General features: G+C 44.4%; 1 protein-coding gene across 1 annotated transcript; it reads left to right on the top strand.

The window, feature by feature from the left end:
* Positions 1–1,006: 1,006 nt before the first annotated feature.
* On the top strand, positions 1,007–2,465 carry LOC123171943 (uncharacterized). The gene is made up of 3 exons (XM_044589065.1): positions 1,007–1,238; positions 1,521–1,748; positions 1,841–2,465. The coding sequence occupies exons 2-3, from the start codon at positions 1,527–1,529 to the stop codon at positions 2,174–2,176; spliced, it is 558 nt and encodes a 185-aa protein (XP_044445000.1). The 5' UTR covers positions 1,007–1,238; positions 1,521–1,526; the 3' UTR covers positions 2,177–2,465.
* The last annotated feature ends 17,510 nt before the right edge of the window (positions 2,466–19,975 follow it).

The raw sequence follows: 19,975 nt of genomic DNA, 5'->3' as shown, positions 1-19,975 counted from the left end.
TGTTTTGAAAGCACGCGTTGTTGAGAAGCACTTGATGACTGACCACTTTGTGCTTTGGTGAAGGCATGCCATCAATCGCTATCACATTCTTTCTTTCTTTGACACGCTTTTCGCGTAGATGACAATGGTCAAGATGACCATAAATACCTCTGGAGCCCCACCACCCATTCGCAACAATGATAAATAAGCTCGTGAAAACCTAGCGTCATGTGGTAATACACAATGTAACTCAAATTAATTAAGTTGAGGTTTTATCCTCTAATGGCATCCAATCTTGCATAAAGAAGGATATTGAAAAGAATCAAACGATTCTGCCAAAATGTCGTAGAAGCTAGCTTATCAAAATGGTTGGTTTGGCACCCGTGGTTAAGAGTGGTCTATGCATGGGTACACTACTGGAAATCACGCGCGTTAGTTGAGAATGACCGTAAGCTAATTAAAACGAGCATGTGCATGTGTGCGAGTGCTGAGGCTCAGTCACGTTTCTGTACGTCTGCAAAGAAGCTAGGCATCCCACAGCACTGCCAAAAATGCTATACGCGCTCCCGGGCAGGACGAAGCTTCGACGTGGTTTCGTCTCTCCATCGGTATTGAGAGATGAGACGGCCGAGACCATCATATGCTTGCATCGCAGCCTTGCATGCAGCTGCGTTTGCCATGAGACGAACAGTGCCTTGTTGCTGATAGGAGTACTAGCTAGCTTGTAGTACTACATACAACCCATGTGCACCACACCATGCATATATACCATGCAATGAAATTATTAGGCAGCATTGCCAAAGATGGTCTACGCGCTCCTCCCACACCACATGCAATGCAACTACCCGGTGGTTTCCTTGTCACTGCCATGAGATGAGATATCATCTCTCTCTCTCCCTCTCTCTCTCTCTCTCTCTCTCTCTCTCTCTCTCTCTCTCTCTCTCTCTCTCTCTCTCTCTCTCTCTCTCTCTCTCTCTCTCTCTCTCTCTCTGTGTGTGTGTGTGTGTGTGTGTGTGTGTGTGTGAAGCCTAGGCTCGACACGTTGTGGGTGTTGGGAGCGGCTTCGCTTTGCATCGCAGGCAGGCTGCAAAACCACCACACTCGCTCGCTCGGCGCCTCCGCTACTTAAACAGCTTGCTCCACAGTACTCTCCACACACCAGTCCAGTCCAGTCCAGGGGCTCCAGCACGTAAGTACGACCTCCAGTCCAGTCCAGGCTCCAGCACGTCGCTCGCCACATCTCAGACTAGCCACTCACGGTGAGTCCCTCCGTCTCCCCGTTCTTGCATTTTCTGGCTGAAATCTCCTCGCTGAAACTGCATCGCGTGGGAGGCATTTTGTGGCTGAAATGAAATCCCCTTCTTCTTTCCTTTCCTGTTGAAATTAATTAAGCTGCAATCTTTCTTCTTCCTCTTCCTCTTCTTTACCCTGTTGAAACCTGAAGATAACTAAGATGCATAGATCGATCGTTTCGTTTGTTTTCGAGACTGATAACTAAGATAATCTAAGAGTACAGTTCCCCATCTGCTCATTTTGTCCAGTGGTTCATGGAGTCTCCGCAGAAGAAGGCTGCATCCATGGACGGCAGCAAGAGCAAGACGACGGCTCATCTGCTGCCGGTGACCGTGGCCAAGAAGACGCCACGTCCGGATCATGTCCGATGGGTCAGCGCGTGGGCGCTCTTCACCGCCAGCGTCTTCGCCTTCTCCTTCGCCGTGGGCTCTGCAATCGCCTACGCACTCGACCATTTCCACGTCGCCTGCAGCCAGGTAAGGATCGACGAGTTGCCTGGTGTACTGTAGCATCGCCAAATCTCCCCGATTCTCCTGCCTTCTCAATCAATTTCTTCTGTCCTCCACAGTCCTCCTTCTTCCTCCGGTGCGACCAGCTGACGGACGCGGCGGAAGCCGTGGTGAATGCCCTAGGGACCGGGATGCTGTGCTGCGCCGCGCTCCAGGCGGCCGCGGCGGTGCTGGCGCTGCGGCTCCGTTGCCGCCGTCGCTCCCTCGCCTACCTCGCGCTCGCGCTCACCATCGGCGGCCACTGCATCTACGCCGCCATAGCCCACCTCTTACTCGTCGCCGACCCAGGAGACCTCTTCTTCGGGATCAGCTTCGCGGTGAGCATCGTCTTCTTCGCGGCGGGAGACATCATCAGCTTCGTGTCCCTCCTCCGCGGCGGCGAGGACGAGGAGTAGGACTGGGGAGCAGGGCAAGCAGCGGATCATGTCCATGGATCAACTCCTGGGGTACTGATAAGTGACTAATTGACTACTGAATAATGAGTGCACTAATGTAGAGTATGCATTTTGCTAGCTGTGAGCGATTGATCGAATGCCGTATGCGTGAATCGAATCTACTAGTGATTGTATGGATTATGTTAGTTTGTGTAGTGCATGTGTTACCCTGAATTGTGACCGTCTTTGATGCAGTACTAGTATTCGACCTTTTCTCTATATGACCAGACAGACATCATTTATATGCTCATTTACCCAGCTTCGGTATAAATGATGTTGGTGAGATTGTCACTGCATCCAGTATATGTTTGTTAACCATTGTTTTTCATGCAACCGCTGCCGAGATCCATATGGGTTCAGGAGTAGATTGATAACCTTGCAATCGGAGAGATGGTGCCGCTCTTGATCCATGTCACACCGATGGATTCCTTTTTTTTAATGCCATTTTCCTTTTGGCGATCCACACGCAACTCTTCACTTTTATCACTGTATGAGCGCTTTTTTTTGCGGGGCGCTTTAGCTGATATGTTCACTCATTCTGGTGAAACACCACACGTAGCCCCGTAGGGCTGCTGTTCTTTTTTTTCCTGATAAACGACGCCTTTATCATCTCAAAATGTAGCATCAAACGGATACAAATTATTATGAGTAACACCTAGCCTCTGCATAACAAGGATGCACGCAACCAAACCTCAAAAGTCTGTCAATAACAAATAAAACAAAACCAACAGATCAACAACAGTAGAGTCCTATAGACCGATACTATGTCTATGTCGAAGGTGGTGGTGGATCTATCCGGAGGTCATGCTGCCACCCATGTTGAGAAAAAACCTCCGTAGCCACATGCTCCAATCGCGTACACCCCGCCTTGAACAGCGATTAGTACTCCACTCGTTATAGCCTAGACCACGTACGAAGTAATTGCGTACACTGGAAAATAACCTATTGAGGAGAAGCATATTTGTCATTAAAAAACATATCATTTCTACATAGCCAAAGTGACCAACTTAAGGCATACACTCCCACCGTTATTAGCGTTTTGAACCTATTTAAAATACCATCCAATCAATGACCAAAAATATTGACAACACTTGTGGACAGCTAATTAAAAATAAAAACGAACGCAATAATCCTCCTTGAACCTTTGGACTACGGAGAGGTAATGCCTATGAGTCGGTCTCTTCCTGAACAAAGTAAAGCTATTGTTAATTCATGTGTCGGTCTCTCCCTGCATCATCTGAATTGTTAAATTATTTACAGCAAAGCTATTTCCTGCATATGAGTCAGTCTCTTTCCAGACAAAGTAAAGAGAAAGAAGGAAAAACAATAGAGAATGACTTAGGTTTATTGTCCTCACCTAGAAATTATAAGAGTTTAGAAAAGAGAGAGAAATTAAGTCCACTCAGGACAATGTCTTGAAAGCACGGGTTTTCGCCAAGCATATGATGACTCCGCACTTTATGACTTGATGGACGCATGCCATCAATCACCATCACATTTTTTCTTCTTTTAACACGCTTTTCGAGTAGATGACAATGCTCAAGATGACCATGTAGACCTTTTGAGCGCCAACATCCATTCTCAACAAAGATAAATATAAATAAGCTCATTAATGGTCTCAGGAAAACCAAATCGATTATGCATCACATAGTGATACGCAATGTAACTCAAAGTTAAGGTTGCATCCGCTAACGGCATCAAACCATGCAGAAAGAAGGATATTAGAAAGAATCAAATGATTCAGCCAAAATGTTTTAGAAACTAGCTGATCAAAATGAGTGATTGGCCTCCTCCACCCCCTAGTTAAGAGTGGTGCATGCATGGGTATGCTAGTGGAAATCGCACGCGCTAGTTGAAATCCACCAGAGCTAGGGAAGGGAAGCGCCTCCCATCGGATCGATCCCTTCTCCCCTCCCACCCGTCTTAGCTAGTGCGTGTATGCTTTTCTCGCTGAAATCCTTATTTCTCTTCTTATTACACTTTCTTCTTGAGATAATTGACGGCCTAGTGACGATCACATATATCTTTTGGCGGGAGAAAATTAAACCAGGAACTAACGCCACCTACAAGTCTGAGAAGGTGGTGAGGTAACATACAAACATAACTAGTACATCCGAAGACCATGGTCAAAACGTTGGATGAACCACACTAGTCGTCGGAGTGGATATATATGGGTGTTGGGGGAAGCTACTTGCTACAAACGGAACGGCTACATTGCAAGGGTACGCTGCTAGAAATTGCACTAGTTGTAAATTGGTACACATGCATGCAGCTAGCTATTACTATTAATACCTTTTACTGCCATGTACCCATGTGTGTGTGAGCTTCACTCCACCCCGCGGACGCAACTTCTCCCAATAGTTTCCTTTGTTCGTCGTCACTGCCATGAGTTAAATCATCGTATGCCTGCTTACGTGAGATGAGCCACCAGTTTAATTAGTGCCATGAGTGTTAATTAATATCGCAGGAAGCACGTACACTTGTTACTTACTCTAGTTGAAAGTAACCGTGCAGAGCTAAGATGAGCTTTACTAGCATTTGACTGCCATGTATGCATGCCTGTACGTCCAATTGCAAGGAAATTGAGCATTGCCAAAAGATGGTAGATCGAGCACGTCGTGGGTGGCATTATTGCTTCTCTCTCTCTCTCTCTCTCTCTCTCTCTCTGTGTGTGTGTGTGTGTGTGTGTGTCGCTCTCTCTCTGCTAGTCTGTCGAGGATCAGTTGTCAATCGGGTTGGTTCAGATAATTTTCTGTGGATTTCTAAGTGCTGAGTAACCTGAGCTGACCCTTTCGATCGTTTGGTTTGCCACTGATCGTGGCATGCAAAAGCTAGCTCATAGCTCCATGCATCGATCCATGCATTGCAACCATGCATGTTCTCGCCAGCTTGTGCGTGTAGCCATGTAGAGCAATGCCAGAACCAAATCGATCGACCGGCTTTGAATACTTGCAGGCCGGTTGGTCACAGCGACATGTGCCGGTCAGAGAAAATAATCCAGTTGCCCAAAGTCAAGCTGCGTGGCAAGCATTCAAGTGCTGTGCGGGAGGCAGTTCCTTTCCACGGTGGCCTGCGAAGTTCTCTCGGTTTCCCGGCCGCATAACGCTGTCGGGCATCGACCGTGCCTGAGGTTCTCTCGGTTCAGGCCAGGTCAGGGAGCAGGGCGTCGTGACCATACATACGTTCTGCACTGCATGTTGGTGTGGTTTGACAGGATACGGGCTTCGTGACTTCGCCCCTCCTCGGGAAACCTTCGAAGGTGTGATCCACAGGTGCAGAGTGTCATGCATCCGCACCACAGAAAATTAAACAACCAACTAACAGTGCGTTGTTGGTGATACTAGCTCGGACGAGGATTTAGAGCTCTCAGGTGCTCCGCACCCCTATACGTATAATACCAAAAAAAAAATACCGAGAAATTTATTAAAAAAATCTGGGATTTTGGAATATCAAACGTGGGTTCCTGATGTACTCCTGTCTGAAATTTGGTGAAAAAATACCAGGAAACGTATTCACAGCAAAAAAGACAAATTTTTTCTACGTATAGCAAAACACTGTTTGGGTACATTTTTTCTGGGCAGTAAATCCTTCGTCATGGATACTTTTTTGGTATTTTTTCACGAAATTTCACACGAAAGTAGATTGGGAAACCAGGTTTGACATCCCGAAATTTTAGATTTTTTTGATTTTCTGGGTTTTTTTTACAAATTTTTTCCGTATAGGGGTGCGGAGCACCCGAGAGCTCCTGTGTATTTTCCATACTAGCTCGTGCTACTATTACTACTACTACTACCCATGCGCATGTCTGTCCCTGTGTGTGTTGGGTGGGCTTCAATCACTCCACACCATATATACCATGCAATTGCAAGCAAAGAAATTAGGCAGCATTGCCAAATATGGTCTTGGCTGTCCTCCCACACCATGATACACTAGTAGAAAAAGGGTCAAATGTTCAACTCATTAGTGCCGGTTTGTATTTGAGCCGGCACTAATGTGACCAATAGTGCCGGTTCGAACGGCTATGCATTAGTGCCGGTTCGTGTTGCACCTTTAGTACCGGTTCGTGCCACGAACCGGCACTAAAGGGGTGGTGGCAGGCTGGCGTCAGGCCGGGGCCCCACGAGCCCCTTTAGTGCCGGTTTGTGACACAAACCGGTACTAAAGGTCTAACCTATAGTACCGGTTTGTGTCACCAACCGACAGTAAAGAGTCTTAACCTATAGCCCCGGTTGGAGACACAAACCGGCACTATAGGGCAATTTTCAAACTCTACCCCCTCCCCCCTTATCGCCATTTCAGTTTTGAAAAAAACAAAAGAAAATGATAAAAACTTCAAAAAATAAAATCCTTCGAGAGGTAGTTATATTACTACATCTACTAGTTAGAAAAATTTAAAAACTTAAATTTGGACATGTTTTGCAAAAAGTGTAGGAAAAATGTAAAACGGCTATAACTTTTGCATACGACGTCGGAAAAAAATGTATAATATATCAAAATGTTGAGCACGAAAATCCGCATCCGATTTTGACTGCCTACGGCTTGTTTGCAAATTTTTAGAATCCTCAAATTCTAAAAGGAAAAAAAGATATGCTCAAATTTCAGTTTTTTTGAATTTTGGTCAAACTGTGGTCAAACTACTTATTCAAGAAATATTAGTGTTACTAAATAATTATTCAAGAATATTAGTGTTACTAAATAATTATTTCAGTTTTTGTATTTTGGTCAAATCTGGACTGTGGTCAAACTATGGTCAAACTACTTATCCAAGAAATATTAGTGTTACTAAATAATTACAGTTTTATAGAATAATAGTTTCAAACTCAAACGGTGAAACATGTGACCTAATGCTCAAGCTAAACTCCTGAGGGTTAATAGGATTGACAACTTACATTTGTTAGGAAAACAACAAGTGCAGACTTGAAAAGTAGGGGGAATAGAACTCCGAATTTAAGCGTGCTTAGACTGGGGTAGTGAGAGGATGGGTGACCGGCCGGGAAGTTAGACGATTTGGAATCAGTGATCCACACTTGAGGAGTTAAGAGGGGTGATTAGGGACTAAATCATCAAATAATTCAGAAAATTGAAAATCAAACAAAAATCAATTTTTTTTCCAAAATTTTCAAACAAAAAAATTTCAAGAAAAAAAACCTCCGAACCGGTACTAAACGCGCGCGCGGGGGGGGGGGGGGGGGGGGCTTTAGTCTCCACCCTTTAGTGCCGGTTGCAGAACCGGCACTAAAGGCCCTTACAAACCGGTAATAAAGCTCCGTTTTCTACTAGTGATACTGGTTAGTACTTGTGTAATGTGTTACCCTGAATTGTGGCCGTCTTTGATGCAGTAGCATTTGACCTTTTCTCTCTGTATATATGGCCAGACATCATTTATATGCTTATTTATCCAGCTTCGGTATAATTCTCTTTATCTGTGATTGTGAATCTACTAGTGTACTGTTAATTGGATAGATCGACAATACTAATTAGTAGTATTTCTGTAATGTGTTACCCTGAATGGTGGCAGTCTTTGATGTAGCATTCGACCTTTTCTCTATATGACCAGACATCATTTATATGACCTTTTGTAGACGTGTGTACTACGAGTGGTCAATATGCCTCCTAATATGCTTTCAGAATTTTTTTACACTTGATAAAAAGATCAACCCATAAATTTTGGCGGGGGTGCATAAAAAATTCTCCTATTACAACACAGGTGCTGTTAGAGCTGTGTCGAATATAGTGTATAAAGTAGGTTACAGTTGGACTTGTAGTTGTATTGTGTTTAAATAGGATATGGAATCGTGTCATAGTAGGACACTTGTATCCTAGCCCTCTCATATATAGCGGGGGTAGACACACGATGTAACCTACGCCAACATAATAGCACCGGCACGCAGGGGAAGCCGGCGGCATGTGCCGGCGTCCAGCGCGACCGTGTACGGTAGCGGTGTCATGGGAAGGAGCGCGCATAGTCAGGCCCCGGGGATGTAGCCAGATCGGTGAACCTTGTTAACAAATCTTGATGTCGTGCCTCGTGTAATTGCTTGGTCCTCGGATGATCGATGGAGTGCCTCGGATTTATTCTAACACATGCATGTTTACTAGCCTATCTGAAATATGAAACGGGAACCCCCAAGGAAAAATCCGGACCAATCTGACAGCAGGACACCTACGATCTTAATTTCTTATTCCAAGTTACTTACTGCATTGATACACTAGCCAAGCGGTTGGTTGCCAGAATGAATGCAAAAACAATGGGAAACGACTGAGTAGTGCACAATGCACAGTGAGACATCGTATACTAAGTATGGTCGATCTATCGAATTAACACTTAGTTACTAGATTCACACAGACGGCACTCGATCAGTCGTCACAGTATATTGCATACTCTATACATATTACTTTCTTAGAGATAAGTACTCGATCGATCATGAGCTCATCCCCTGCAGTTATCCGAACTAATCGATTGGCGTACTGTCATCCAGCCTGCAGGGAACTAGGAGACTCATATGCACTGTCACTGGTCGGATGGGAGCCTACTAGCTTGGAGTCCTATGGTGGAACCGGAAGCTGCACGGTAGGTGTGTGTGTATGAGAGAGAGGAGAGTCATGTCCTCTCCGGTGCGGTCTGCGAACAAGCAATCATGTCATCTCATTGTTGGACTATTTTCATAACTAGGATGCCATGCATATTAATTGGATAAAATTGAACCAACGAGATATTTTGTTCCAAATTTATAATGTGTTTATGACTGTTGTATATATTTTTAAACATCAAATCATGATACAATTTTTTTCATGTTGATGTTTAAATTGAGAAAGAAATGTCTCTAATTTTAATTCAGACCAACGTTGTTTATTATGAGTCATCACCTTATGATCTTTTAATTCCATGTCTTTTCTGCCCAACGATAATATGATATGGAGTGAAATTAATCCTTGGCATGTTTTGTTTATTTACCAATGTAAATTTATAATCATGCAAGTTTACTTGTGAATTATTATGATAATTTCAGCTTCTACTCCATTCCAGTACCACAAGATCAAACCATTTACGGGGAGTAACTTCCCACGTTGGAAGTCACAAGTTCAATTATATTTGGGTGTAGAGAATTTGATTTTGCATTAAGGGAAGAAAAATCTGAAGCACACCTGGTGCTACAGGGTATGCAGAACTCAAAAAGCCATGTGATATTAAGTTTAAAAACAATGGGACAAGTCCAACCATATTGCGCTTCTTATCATGAATGCGACAATATCACCGGACATTGTCGAGAAACTCCCTAAGAAAGACACTGCTAAAGCATTCCTTTCTGAAATGGAGGAGCAATTCAAAGGATCCGACAAAGTGTATGCTCATGAGCTTTTAATTAACCTTCTTCGGAAGTACACTGTTGACACGAATGTTAGGTAACACATACTGAGGCTGGTGAATGCTTTCATCAAGCTTAAAGCTTTGGAGTGTTCTTTAAGTGAAAACCTTCTTATAAAAATGATTATTGAGTCCCTTCCAAATTATTTCGATCAATTCAAGATCAACTATAATTCTCTAAAGGAAAAATGGACACTCGCCGAGATGAACGTAAGAATTCAAGATCAACTATGATTTTAATCAATTCAATCTCCCTCTGTCTCCCTCTCTCTCTCTCTCTCTCTCTCTCTCTCTCTCTCTCTCTCTCCAGCCGATTGTGACCCACTGCAGTGTTGGGGAAGCCAGTATTTTCAAAAAAATTCCTATGCACACGCAAGATCTATCATGGTGATGCATAGCAACGAGAGGGGAGAGTGTAGTCCACGTACCCTCGTAGACCGTAAGAGGAAGCGTTATGACAACGCGGTTGATGTAGTCATACGTCTTCACGATCCGACCGATCTATCACCCAAAGTACGTCACCTCCGCGATCTGCACACGTTCAGCTCGGTGATGTCCGTCGAACTCTCGATCCAGCTGAGTGTTGAGGGAGAGCTTCGTCAGCACGACGGCATGATGACGGTGATGATGAAGCTACCGGCGCAGGGCTTCGCCTAAGCACTACGACGATATGACCGAGGTGGATTATGATGGAGGGGGGCACCGCACACGGCTAAGACAATGATCAACTTGTGTGTCTATGGGGTGCCCCCCTCCCTCGTATATAAAGGAGTGGAGGAGGGGGAGGGCCGGCCCTCTCTATGGCTCGCCCTAGGGGAGTCCTACTCCCATCGGGAGTAGGATTCCCCCCTTTCCAAGTAGGAGTAGGAGAGGAAGGAAGGAGGAGAGAGGGAGGAAGGAAAGGGGGGCCGGCCCCCCTCCCAATTCGGATTGGGCTTGGGGGGGGGGGTGGCGCCCCCTCCTAGGCCGCCTCCTCATCTCCCCCACTAAGGCGCAATAAGGCCCATACACTCCCCGGGGGGTTCCGGTAACCCCCCGGTACTCCGGTAAATGCCCGAACTCATCCGGAACCATTCCGATGTCCAAACATAGTCATCCAATATATCGATCTTTATGTCTCGACCATTTCGAGACTCCTCGTCATGTCCGTGATCACATCCGGGACTCCAAACAACCTTCGATACATCAAAACACATAAACTCATAATACCGATCGTCACAGAACGTTCAGCGTGCGGACCCTACGGGTTCGAGAACTATGTAGACATGACCGAGACTCATCTCTGGTCAATAACCAATAGCGGAACCTGGATGCTCATATTGGTTCCTACATATTCTACGAAGATCTTTATCGGTCAAACCGCATAACAACATACGTTGTTCCCTTTGTCATCGGTATGTTATTTGCCCGAGATTCCATCGTCGGTATCTCAATACCTAGTTCAATCTCGTTACCGGCAAGTCTCTTTACTCGTTTACATCACCCCGCAACTAACTCATTAGTCACATTGCTTGAAAGGCTTATAGTGATGTGCATTACCAAGAGGGCCCAGAGACACCTCTCCGATACTCGGAGTGACAAATCCTAATCTCGATCTATGCCAACTCAACAAACACCATCGGAGACACCTGTAGAGCATCTTTATAATCACCCGGTTACGTTGTGACGTTTGATAGCACACTAAGTGTTCCTCCTGTATTCGGGGGTTGCATAATCTCATAGTCATAGGAACATGCATGTATAAGTTATGAAGAAAGCAATATCAACAAACTAAACGATCATCGTGCTAAGCTAACGGATGGGTCAAGTCAATCACATCATTCTCTAATGATGTGACCCCGTTTATCAAATGACAACTCTTTGTCCATGGCTAGGAAACTTAACCATCTTTGATTAACGAGCTAGTCAACTAGAGGCATACTAGTGACACTCTGTTTGTCTATGTATTCACACATGTACTAAGTTTCCGGTTAATACAATTCTAGCATGAATAATAAACATTTATCATGATATAAGGAAATATAAATAACAGCTTTATTATTGCCTCTAGGGCATATTTCCTTCAGTCTCCCACTTGCACTAGAGTCAATAATCTAGATTACATTGTAATGATTCTAACACCCATGGAGTCTTGGTGCTGATCATGTTTTTCTCGTGAGAGAGGCTTAGTCAACGGGTCTGCAACATTCAGATCCGTATGTATCTTGCAAATCTCCATGTCTCTCTCCTTGACTTGATCGCGGATGGAATTGAAGCGTCTCTTGATGTGCTTGGTTCTCTTGTGAAATATGGATTCCTTTGCCAAGGCAATTGCACCAGTATTGTCACAAAAGATTTTCATTGGACCCGATGCACTAGGTATGACACCTAGATCGGATATGAACTCCTTCATCCAGACTCCTTCATTTGCTGCTTCCGAAGCAGCTATGTACTCCGCTTCACACGTAGATCCCGCCCCGACGCTCTGCTTGGAATTGCACCAACTGACAGCTCCCACCATTCAATAAAAATACGTATCCGGTTTGTGACTTAGAGTCATCCGGATCAGTGTCAAAGCTTGCATCGACGTAACCGTTTACGACGAGCTCTTTGTCACCTCCATAAACGAGAAACATATCCTTAGTCCTTTCCAGGTATTTCAGGATATTCTTGACCGCTGTCCAGTGATCCACTCCTGGATTAGTTTGGTACCTCCCTGCTAAACTAATAGCAAGGCACACATCAGGTCTGGTACATAGCATTGCATACATGATAGAACCTATGGCTGAAGCATAGGGAATGACTTTCATTTTGTCTCTATCTTCTGCAGTGGTCGGACATTGAGTCTGACTCAACTTCACACCTTGTAACACATGCAAGAACCCTTTCTTTGCTTGCCCATTTTGAACTTCTTCAAAACTTTGTCAAGGTATGTCCTTTGTGAAAGTCCAATTAAGCGTCTTGATCTATCTCTATAGATCTTGATGCCCAATATATAAGCAGCTTCACCGAGGTCTTTCATTGAAAAATTCTTATTCAAGTATCCTTTTATGCTATTCAGAAATTCAGTATCATTTCCAATCAACAATATGTCATCGACATATAATATCAGAAATGCTACAGAGCTCCCACTCACTTTCTTGTAAATACAGGCTTCTCCAAAAGTCTGTATAAATCCATATGCTTTGATCACACTATCAAAGCATACATTCCAACTCCGAGAGGCTTGCACCAGTCCATAAATGGATCGCTGGAGCTTGCACACTTTGTTAGCACCTTTTGGATCGACAAAACCTTCTGCTTGCATCATATACAACTCTTCTTTAAGATGTCCATTAAGGAATGTAGTTTTGACATCCATTTGCCAAATTTCATAATCATAAAATGCGGCAATTGCTAACATGATTCAGACGGACTTAAGCATCGCTACGGGTGAGAAGGTCTCATCGTAGCCAACTCCTTGAACTTGTCGAAAACCATTTGCAACAAGTCGAGCTTTCTAGACGGTAACATTACCGTCAGCGTCAGTCTTCTTCTTGAAGATCCATTTATTCTCTATGGCTTGCCGATCATCGGGCAAGTCAACCAAATTCCATACTTTGTTCTCATACATGGATTCCATCTCAGATTTCATGGCTTCAAGCCATTTTGCGGAATCTGGGCTCATCATCGCTTCCTCGTAGTTCATAGGTTCGTCATGGTCAAGTAACATGACTTCCAGAACAGCATTACCGTACCACTCTGGTGCGGATCTTACTCTGGTTGACCTAGGAGGTTCGGTAGTAACTTGATCAGAAGTTTCATGATCATCATTAGCTTCCTCACTTACTGGTGTAGGAATCACTAGAACTGATTTCTGTGATGAACTACATTCTAATAAGGGAACAGGTACTGTTAAAGCATCAAGTTCTACTTTCCTCCCACTCACTTCTTTCGAGAGAAACTCCTTCTCTAGAAAGGATCCATTCTTAGCAACGAATATCTTCCCTTCGGATATGTGATAGAAGGTGTACCCAATAGTCTCCTTTGGGTATCCTATGAAGACACATTTCTCTGATTTGGGTTTGAGCTTATCAGGTTGAAGCTTTTTCACATAAGTATCGCGGCCCCAAACTTTAAGAAACGACAACTTGGGTTTCTTGCCAAACCACAGTTCATAAGGTGTCGTCTCAACGGATTTAGATGGTGCCCTATTTAACGTGAATGCAGCCGTCTCTAAAGCATAACCCCAAAATGATAGCGGTAAATCAGTGAGAGACATCATAGATCGCACCATATCTAATAAAGTACGATTACGATGTTTGGACACACCATTACGCTGTGGTGTTCCAGGTGGCGTGAGTTGCGAAACTATTCCGCATTGTTTCAAAGGAAGACCAAAATCGTAACTCAAATATTCTCCTCCATGATCTGATCATAGAAACTTTGTTTTTCTTGTTACGATGATTTTCCACTTCACTCTGAAATTCCTTAAACTTTTCAAATGTTTCAGACTTATGTTTCATCAAGTAGATATACCCATATCTGCTCAAATCATCTGTGAAGGTAAGAAAATAACGAGACCCGCCGCAAGCATCAACACTCATTGGACCGCATACATCAGTATGTATTATTTCCAACAAGTCCATTGCTCGCTCCATTGTTCCGGAGAATGGAGTCTTAGTCATCTTGCCCATGAGGCATGGTTCGCAAGCATCAAGTGATTCATAATCAAGTGATTCCAAAAGCCCATCAGCATGGAGTTTCTTCATGCGCTTTACACCAATATGACCTAAACGGCAGTGCCACAAATAAGTTGCACTATCATTATTAAACTTATATCTTTTGGCTTCAATACTATGAACATGTGTATCACTACTATCAAGATTTAGTAAAAATAGACCACTCATCAAGGGTGCATGACCATAAAAGATATTACTCATATAAATAGAACAACCATTATTCTCTGATTTAAATGAATAACCGTCTCGCATCAAACAAGATCCAGATATAATGTTCATGCTCAACGCCGGCACCAAATAACAATTATTTAGGTCTAAAACTAATCCCGAAGGTAGATGTAGAGGTAGAGTGCCGACGGCAATCACATCGACTTTGGAACCATTTCCCACGCGCATCGTCAACTCATCCTTAGCCAATCTTCGCTTAATCCGTAGCCCCTGTTTCGAGTTGCAAATATTAGCAACAGAACCAGTATCAAATACCCAGGCGCTACTGCGAGCATTAGTAAGGTACACATCAATAACATGTATATCAAATATACCTTTCACTTTGCCATCCTTCTTCTCCGCCAAATACTTGGGGCAGTTCCGCTTCCAGTGACCAGTCCCTTTGCAGTAGAAGCACTCAGTCTCAGGCTTAGGTCCAGACTTGGGCTTCTTCACTTCAGCAGCAACTTGTTTGCTGTTCTTCTTGAAGTTCCCCTTCTTCCCTTTACCCTTTTTTTCTTGAAACTGGTGGTCTTGTTAACCATCAACACTTGATGCTCCTTCTTGATTTCTACCTCCGCATGCTTTAGCATTGCGAAGAGCTCGAGAATTGTATTATCCATCTGTCGGTGTCAAAACCGGCGGATCTCGGGTAGGGGGTCCCGAACTGTGCGTCTAAGGCGGATGGTAACAGGAGGCGGGGGACACAATGTTTACCCAGGTTCGGGCCCTCTCGATGGAGGTAATACCCTACTTCCTGCTTGATTGATCTTGATGATATGAGTATTACAAGAGTTGATCTACCACGAGATCGTAGAGGCTAAACCCTAGAAGCTAGCCTATGATTATGATTGTTGTTGTCCTACGGACTAAACCCTCCGGTTTATATAGACACCAGAGGGGGCTAGGGTTACACAGAGTCGGTTACAAGGAAGGAGATCTACATATCCGTATTGCCAAGCTTGCCTTCCACGCAAAGGAGAGTCCCACCCGGACACGGGACAAAGTCTTCAATCTTGTATCTTCATAGTCCAACAGTCCGGCCAAAGTATATAGTCCGGCAGTCCGAGGACCCCATAATCCAGGACTCCCTCACCATCCCTTGCATATTATAGTTCATCACGAAGCTCTTGTAGCTTGGTGGCAGTGATTGAAGAACTCTGTCAATGACACTATCATCAGGAAGATTAACTCCCAGTTGAGTCAAGTGGTTGTGGTACCCAGACATTCTGAGTAGATGTTCACTGACAGAACTATTCTCCTCCATTTTGCAGCTATAGAACTTATTGGAGACTTCATATCTCTCAATCCGGGCATTTGCTTGAAATATTAACTTCAACTCCTGGAACATCTCATATGCTCCATGACGTTCAAAACGTCGTTGAAGTCCTGGTTCTAAGCCGTAAAGCATGGCACACTGAACTATCGAGTAGTCATCAGTTTGCTCTGCCAGACATTCATAACATCTGGCGTTGCTCCTGTAGCGGGTTTGTCACCTAGTGGTGCTTCCAGGACGTAATTCTTCTGTGCAGCAATGAGGATAATCCTCAAGTTACGGACCCAGTCCGTGTAGTTGCTACCATCATCTTTCAACTTAGCTTTCTCTAGGAACGCATTAAAATTCAACGGAACAACAGCATGGGCCATCTATCTACAACAACATAAACATGCAAAATACTATCAGGTACTAAGTTCATGATAAATTAAAGTTCAATTAATCATATTACTTAAGAACTCCCACTTAGATAGACATCCCTCTAATCATCTAAGTGATCACGTGATCCATATCAACTAAACCATGTCCGATCATCACGTGAGATGGAGTAATTTTCAAATGGAACATCACTATGTTCATCATATCTACTATATGATTCACGCTCGACCTTTCGGTCTCAGTGTTCCGAGGCCATATCTGCATATGCTAGGCTCGTCAAGTTTAACCCGAGTATTCTGCGTGTGCAAAACTCGCTTGCACCCGTTGTATGTGAACGTAGAGCTTATCATACCCGATCATCACGTGGTGTCTCGGCACGACGAACTGTCACAATGAATTGTCGTCTCGCCAACTATTCCTTCTACGACTATCGCTACCGCTTAGAGAATGATGTGATGGACAAGACCCATCCGTTAGCTTAGCACTATGATCGTTTAGTTTATTGCTATTGCTTTCTTCATGACTTATACATGTTCCTATGACTATGAGATTATGCAACTCCCGAATCCAGGAGGAACACTTAGTGTGCTATCAAACGTCACAACGTAACTGGGTGATTATAAAGATGCTCTACAGGTGTCTCCAATGGTGTTTGTTGAGTTGGCATAGATCGAGATTAGGATTTGTCACTCCGATTGTCGGAGAGGTATCTCTGGGCCCTCTCGGTAATGCACATCACTATAAGACTTGCAAGCAATGTGACTAATGAGTTAGTTGTGGGATGATGCATTACGGAACGAGTAAAGAGACTTGCCGGTAACAAGATTAAACTAGGTATGATGATACCGACGATCGAATCTCGGGCAAGTAACATACCGATGACAAAGGGAACAACGTATGTTGTTACGCGGTTCGACCGATAAAGATCTTCGTAGAATATGTAGGAGCCAATATGGGCATCCAGGTTCCGCTATTGGTTATTGACCAGAGAGGTGTCTCGGTCATGTCTAAATAGTTCTCGAACCCATAGGGTCTGCACGCTTAACGTTCGTTGACGATATAGTATTATATGAGTTATGTATGTTGGTGACTGAATGTTGTTTGGAGTTCTAGATGAGATTACGGACATGACGAGGAGCTCGGGAATGGTTCGGAGGTAAAGATTCATATATTGGATGATATGGTTAGGCCAAGGGGTCAGGTCCACGGGGCTATAGGTCGGTGCAAAAGATAGTTTTGCGGAGTCCAGGGGCCAGACGCTAGGGTCCCTGGCGTCTAGGTCCAGACGCCGAGAACCCTGGCGTCTGGCCCTGGAGTCCGAGAAGAACTCTTGCCTTTCAGGTGAAACCGACTTTGTGGAGGCTTTTACTCCAAGTTTCGACCCCAAGGCTCAACATATAAATAGAGGGGCAGGGCTAGCACCCAAGACACATCAAGAAACAGCAAGCCATGTACCGGCAACCCCGTCCCCTCTAGTTTATCCCCCGTCATAGTTTCAGTTGTGCTTGGCGAATCCCTGCGGAGATTGTTCTTCACCAACATCGTCACCATGCCGTCGTGCTGCCGGAACTCATCTACTACTTCGCCCATCTTGCTGGATCAAGAAGGCGAGGATGTCATCGAACTGATCGTGTGCTGAACGCGGAGGTGCCGTACATTCGGTACTTGATCGGGACGGATCGTGAAGGTGTATGACTACATCAACCACGTTGATAAATGCTTCCGCTTTCGGTCTACGGGGGTACGTAGAAACACTCTCCCCTCTCGTTTCTATGCATCTCCTAGTTAGATCTTACGTGATCGTAGGAATTTTTTTGAATTACTACGTTCCCCAATAGTGGCATCCGAGCCAGGTCTATGCGTAGATGTTATATGCACGAGTAGAACACAATGAGTTGTGGGCGATAATAGTCATACTGCTTACCAGCAATGTCTTACTTTGATTCGGCGGCATTGTTGGATGAAGCGGCCCAGACCGACATTACATGACCGCGTTCATGAGACTGGTTCTACCGACGTGCTTCGCTCACAGGTGGCTAGTGGGTGCTGTTTCTCTAGCTTTAGTTGAATCGAGTTTGACTACACCTGGTCCTTGTTGAAGGTTAAAACAGCAAACTTGACGAAAAATCGTTGTGGTTTTGATGCGTAGGTCAGAACGGTTCTTGCTAGAAGCCCGCAGCAGCCACATAAAACTTGTAACAACAAAGTAGAGGACGTCTAACTTGTTTTTGCAGGGCATGTTGTGATGTGATATGGTCAAGACATGATGAGATATAAATTGTTGTATGAGATGATCATGTTTTGTTAAAGTTATCGGCAACTGGCAGGAGCCTTATGGCTGTCTCTTTATTACATAAGATGCAAGCACCATATAATTGCTTTACTTTATCGCTATGCGATAGCAATAGTTGCAAAAGCAATAGTTGGCGAGACGACCATGTGACGACACGTTGATAAAGATCAAGATGATGGAGATCATGGTGTCATGCCGGTGACGATGGAGATCATGACGGTACTTTGGAGATGGAGATCAAAGGCACAAGATGATAATGGCCATATCATGTCACATACTTTGATTGCATGTGATGTTTATCCTTTATGCATCTTATTTTTCTTAGTACGACGGTTGCATTATAAGACGATCTCTCACTAAATTTCAAGGTATAATTGTTCTCCCTGACTATGCACCGTTGCGAAAGTTCTTCGTGCTGAGACACCACGTGATGATCGGGTGTGATAAGCTCTATGTTCACATACAACGGGTGCAAGCGAGTTTTGCACACGCAGAATGTCGTGGATCTAAGACTGACAGTAGAATGGGGGGTAGGTATGAGGAGGCAAGATCCTAGCTATGGCGAAGTTGTACACACGAGTTTTACGAGTTCAGCCCCTTCACGGAGGAAGTAATAGCCCTATGTCTCGATGCCCGGAGGCGGTCGACTGGATTAAGCGTGTGTGTGTTACAGGGGGTGCGAACCCTTGTGCCGGTGGAGGGGGTGGCTTATATAGAGTGCGCCAGAACCCCAGCCAGCCCACGTTACAAGGAGTTCAATGTACATAAAGAGGGAGCGTAACAGGTAACGTCCGTAATAAAGTGTTATAAATGATCATTAAGTCTACGAGTAATGCCCGACCGTTGCTGTGTAGAGTGACTTTAGATCTTCTGTCTGTCGAGTGGTTTCTGTTACGGTCGAGTGACATAGGACCTTCCGAGTGGAAAGCTTCGGGTCAAGTGGATGCTGTTATCCTTTGAATCCTTCTGACTTTAAGGTGATGTCCTAGGGGAGGGTGTCTAGGTCAGACCTATGACCCTACCCTAGGTACATAGCTTCATCATTAGCCCCCGAATGGTTCAGGGTTCGAGTGGAGAAGGAGTTGAGAATACTGCCGACTCAATTTTTGCGCTTCAGAAGTGTCTTGCCTAGTCTACACTACTAGGGAAAACCCTAGTAGTAGCGCGGTTTAAAGCCCACTAGTAGCGCGGGCAGCCGCGCTACCAATAAGGCGCTACAGCTATTACTTAGCAGTAGCGCGTGCGACAAGCGCTACTGCTAAGACACATAGCAGCAGGGCTTGTTCTGTCCCGCGCTGCTGCTAATCTAGCTAGTTGTAGCTTGTTTTGTATCCATCGCTACTAGTACTCTTTTTTTCATTTTTAGTGTATTTATACGCCGTTATACAAATTTTGGTACAATACCAATTATGAGGTTTATATCATTATGTCCATAATAGTGTCAAATGAAGGATTAGGTTCAAGTGGAGGCAATATGTGGTGCATGTCAAAAGTATACTACTAATCCAAACTTGATCTAGTTTGGACTAGTAGTACTTTC

The sequence above is a fragment of the Triticum aestivum genome, chromosome 1D (genome assembly GCF_018294505.1).
Source record: "Triticum aestivum cultivar Chinese Spring chromosome 1D, IWGSC CS RefSeq v2.1, whole genome shotgun sequence".
In the NCBI taxonomy this organism is placed as follows: Eukaryota; Viridiplantae; Streptophyta; class Magnoliopsida; order Poales; family Poaceae; genus Triticum; species Triticum aestivum.
Note: the sequence above shows the minus strand (reverse complement) of the source record. Positions and strands in the feature narration are given on the sequence as shown.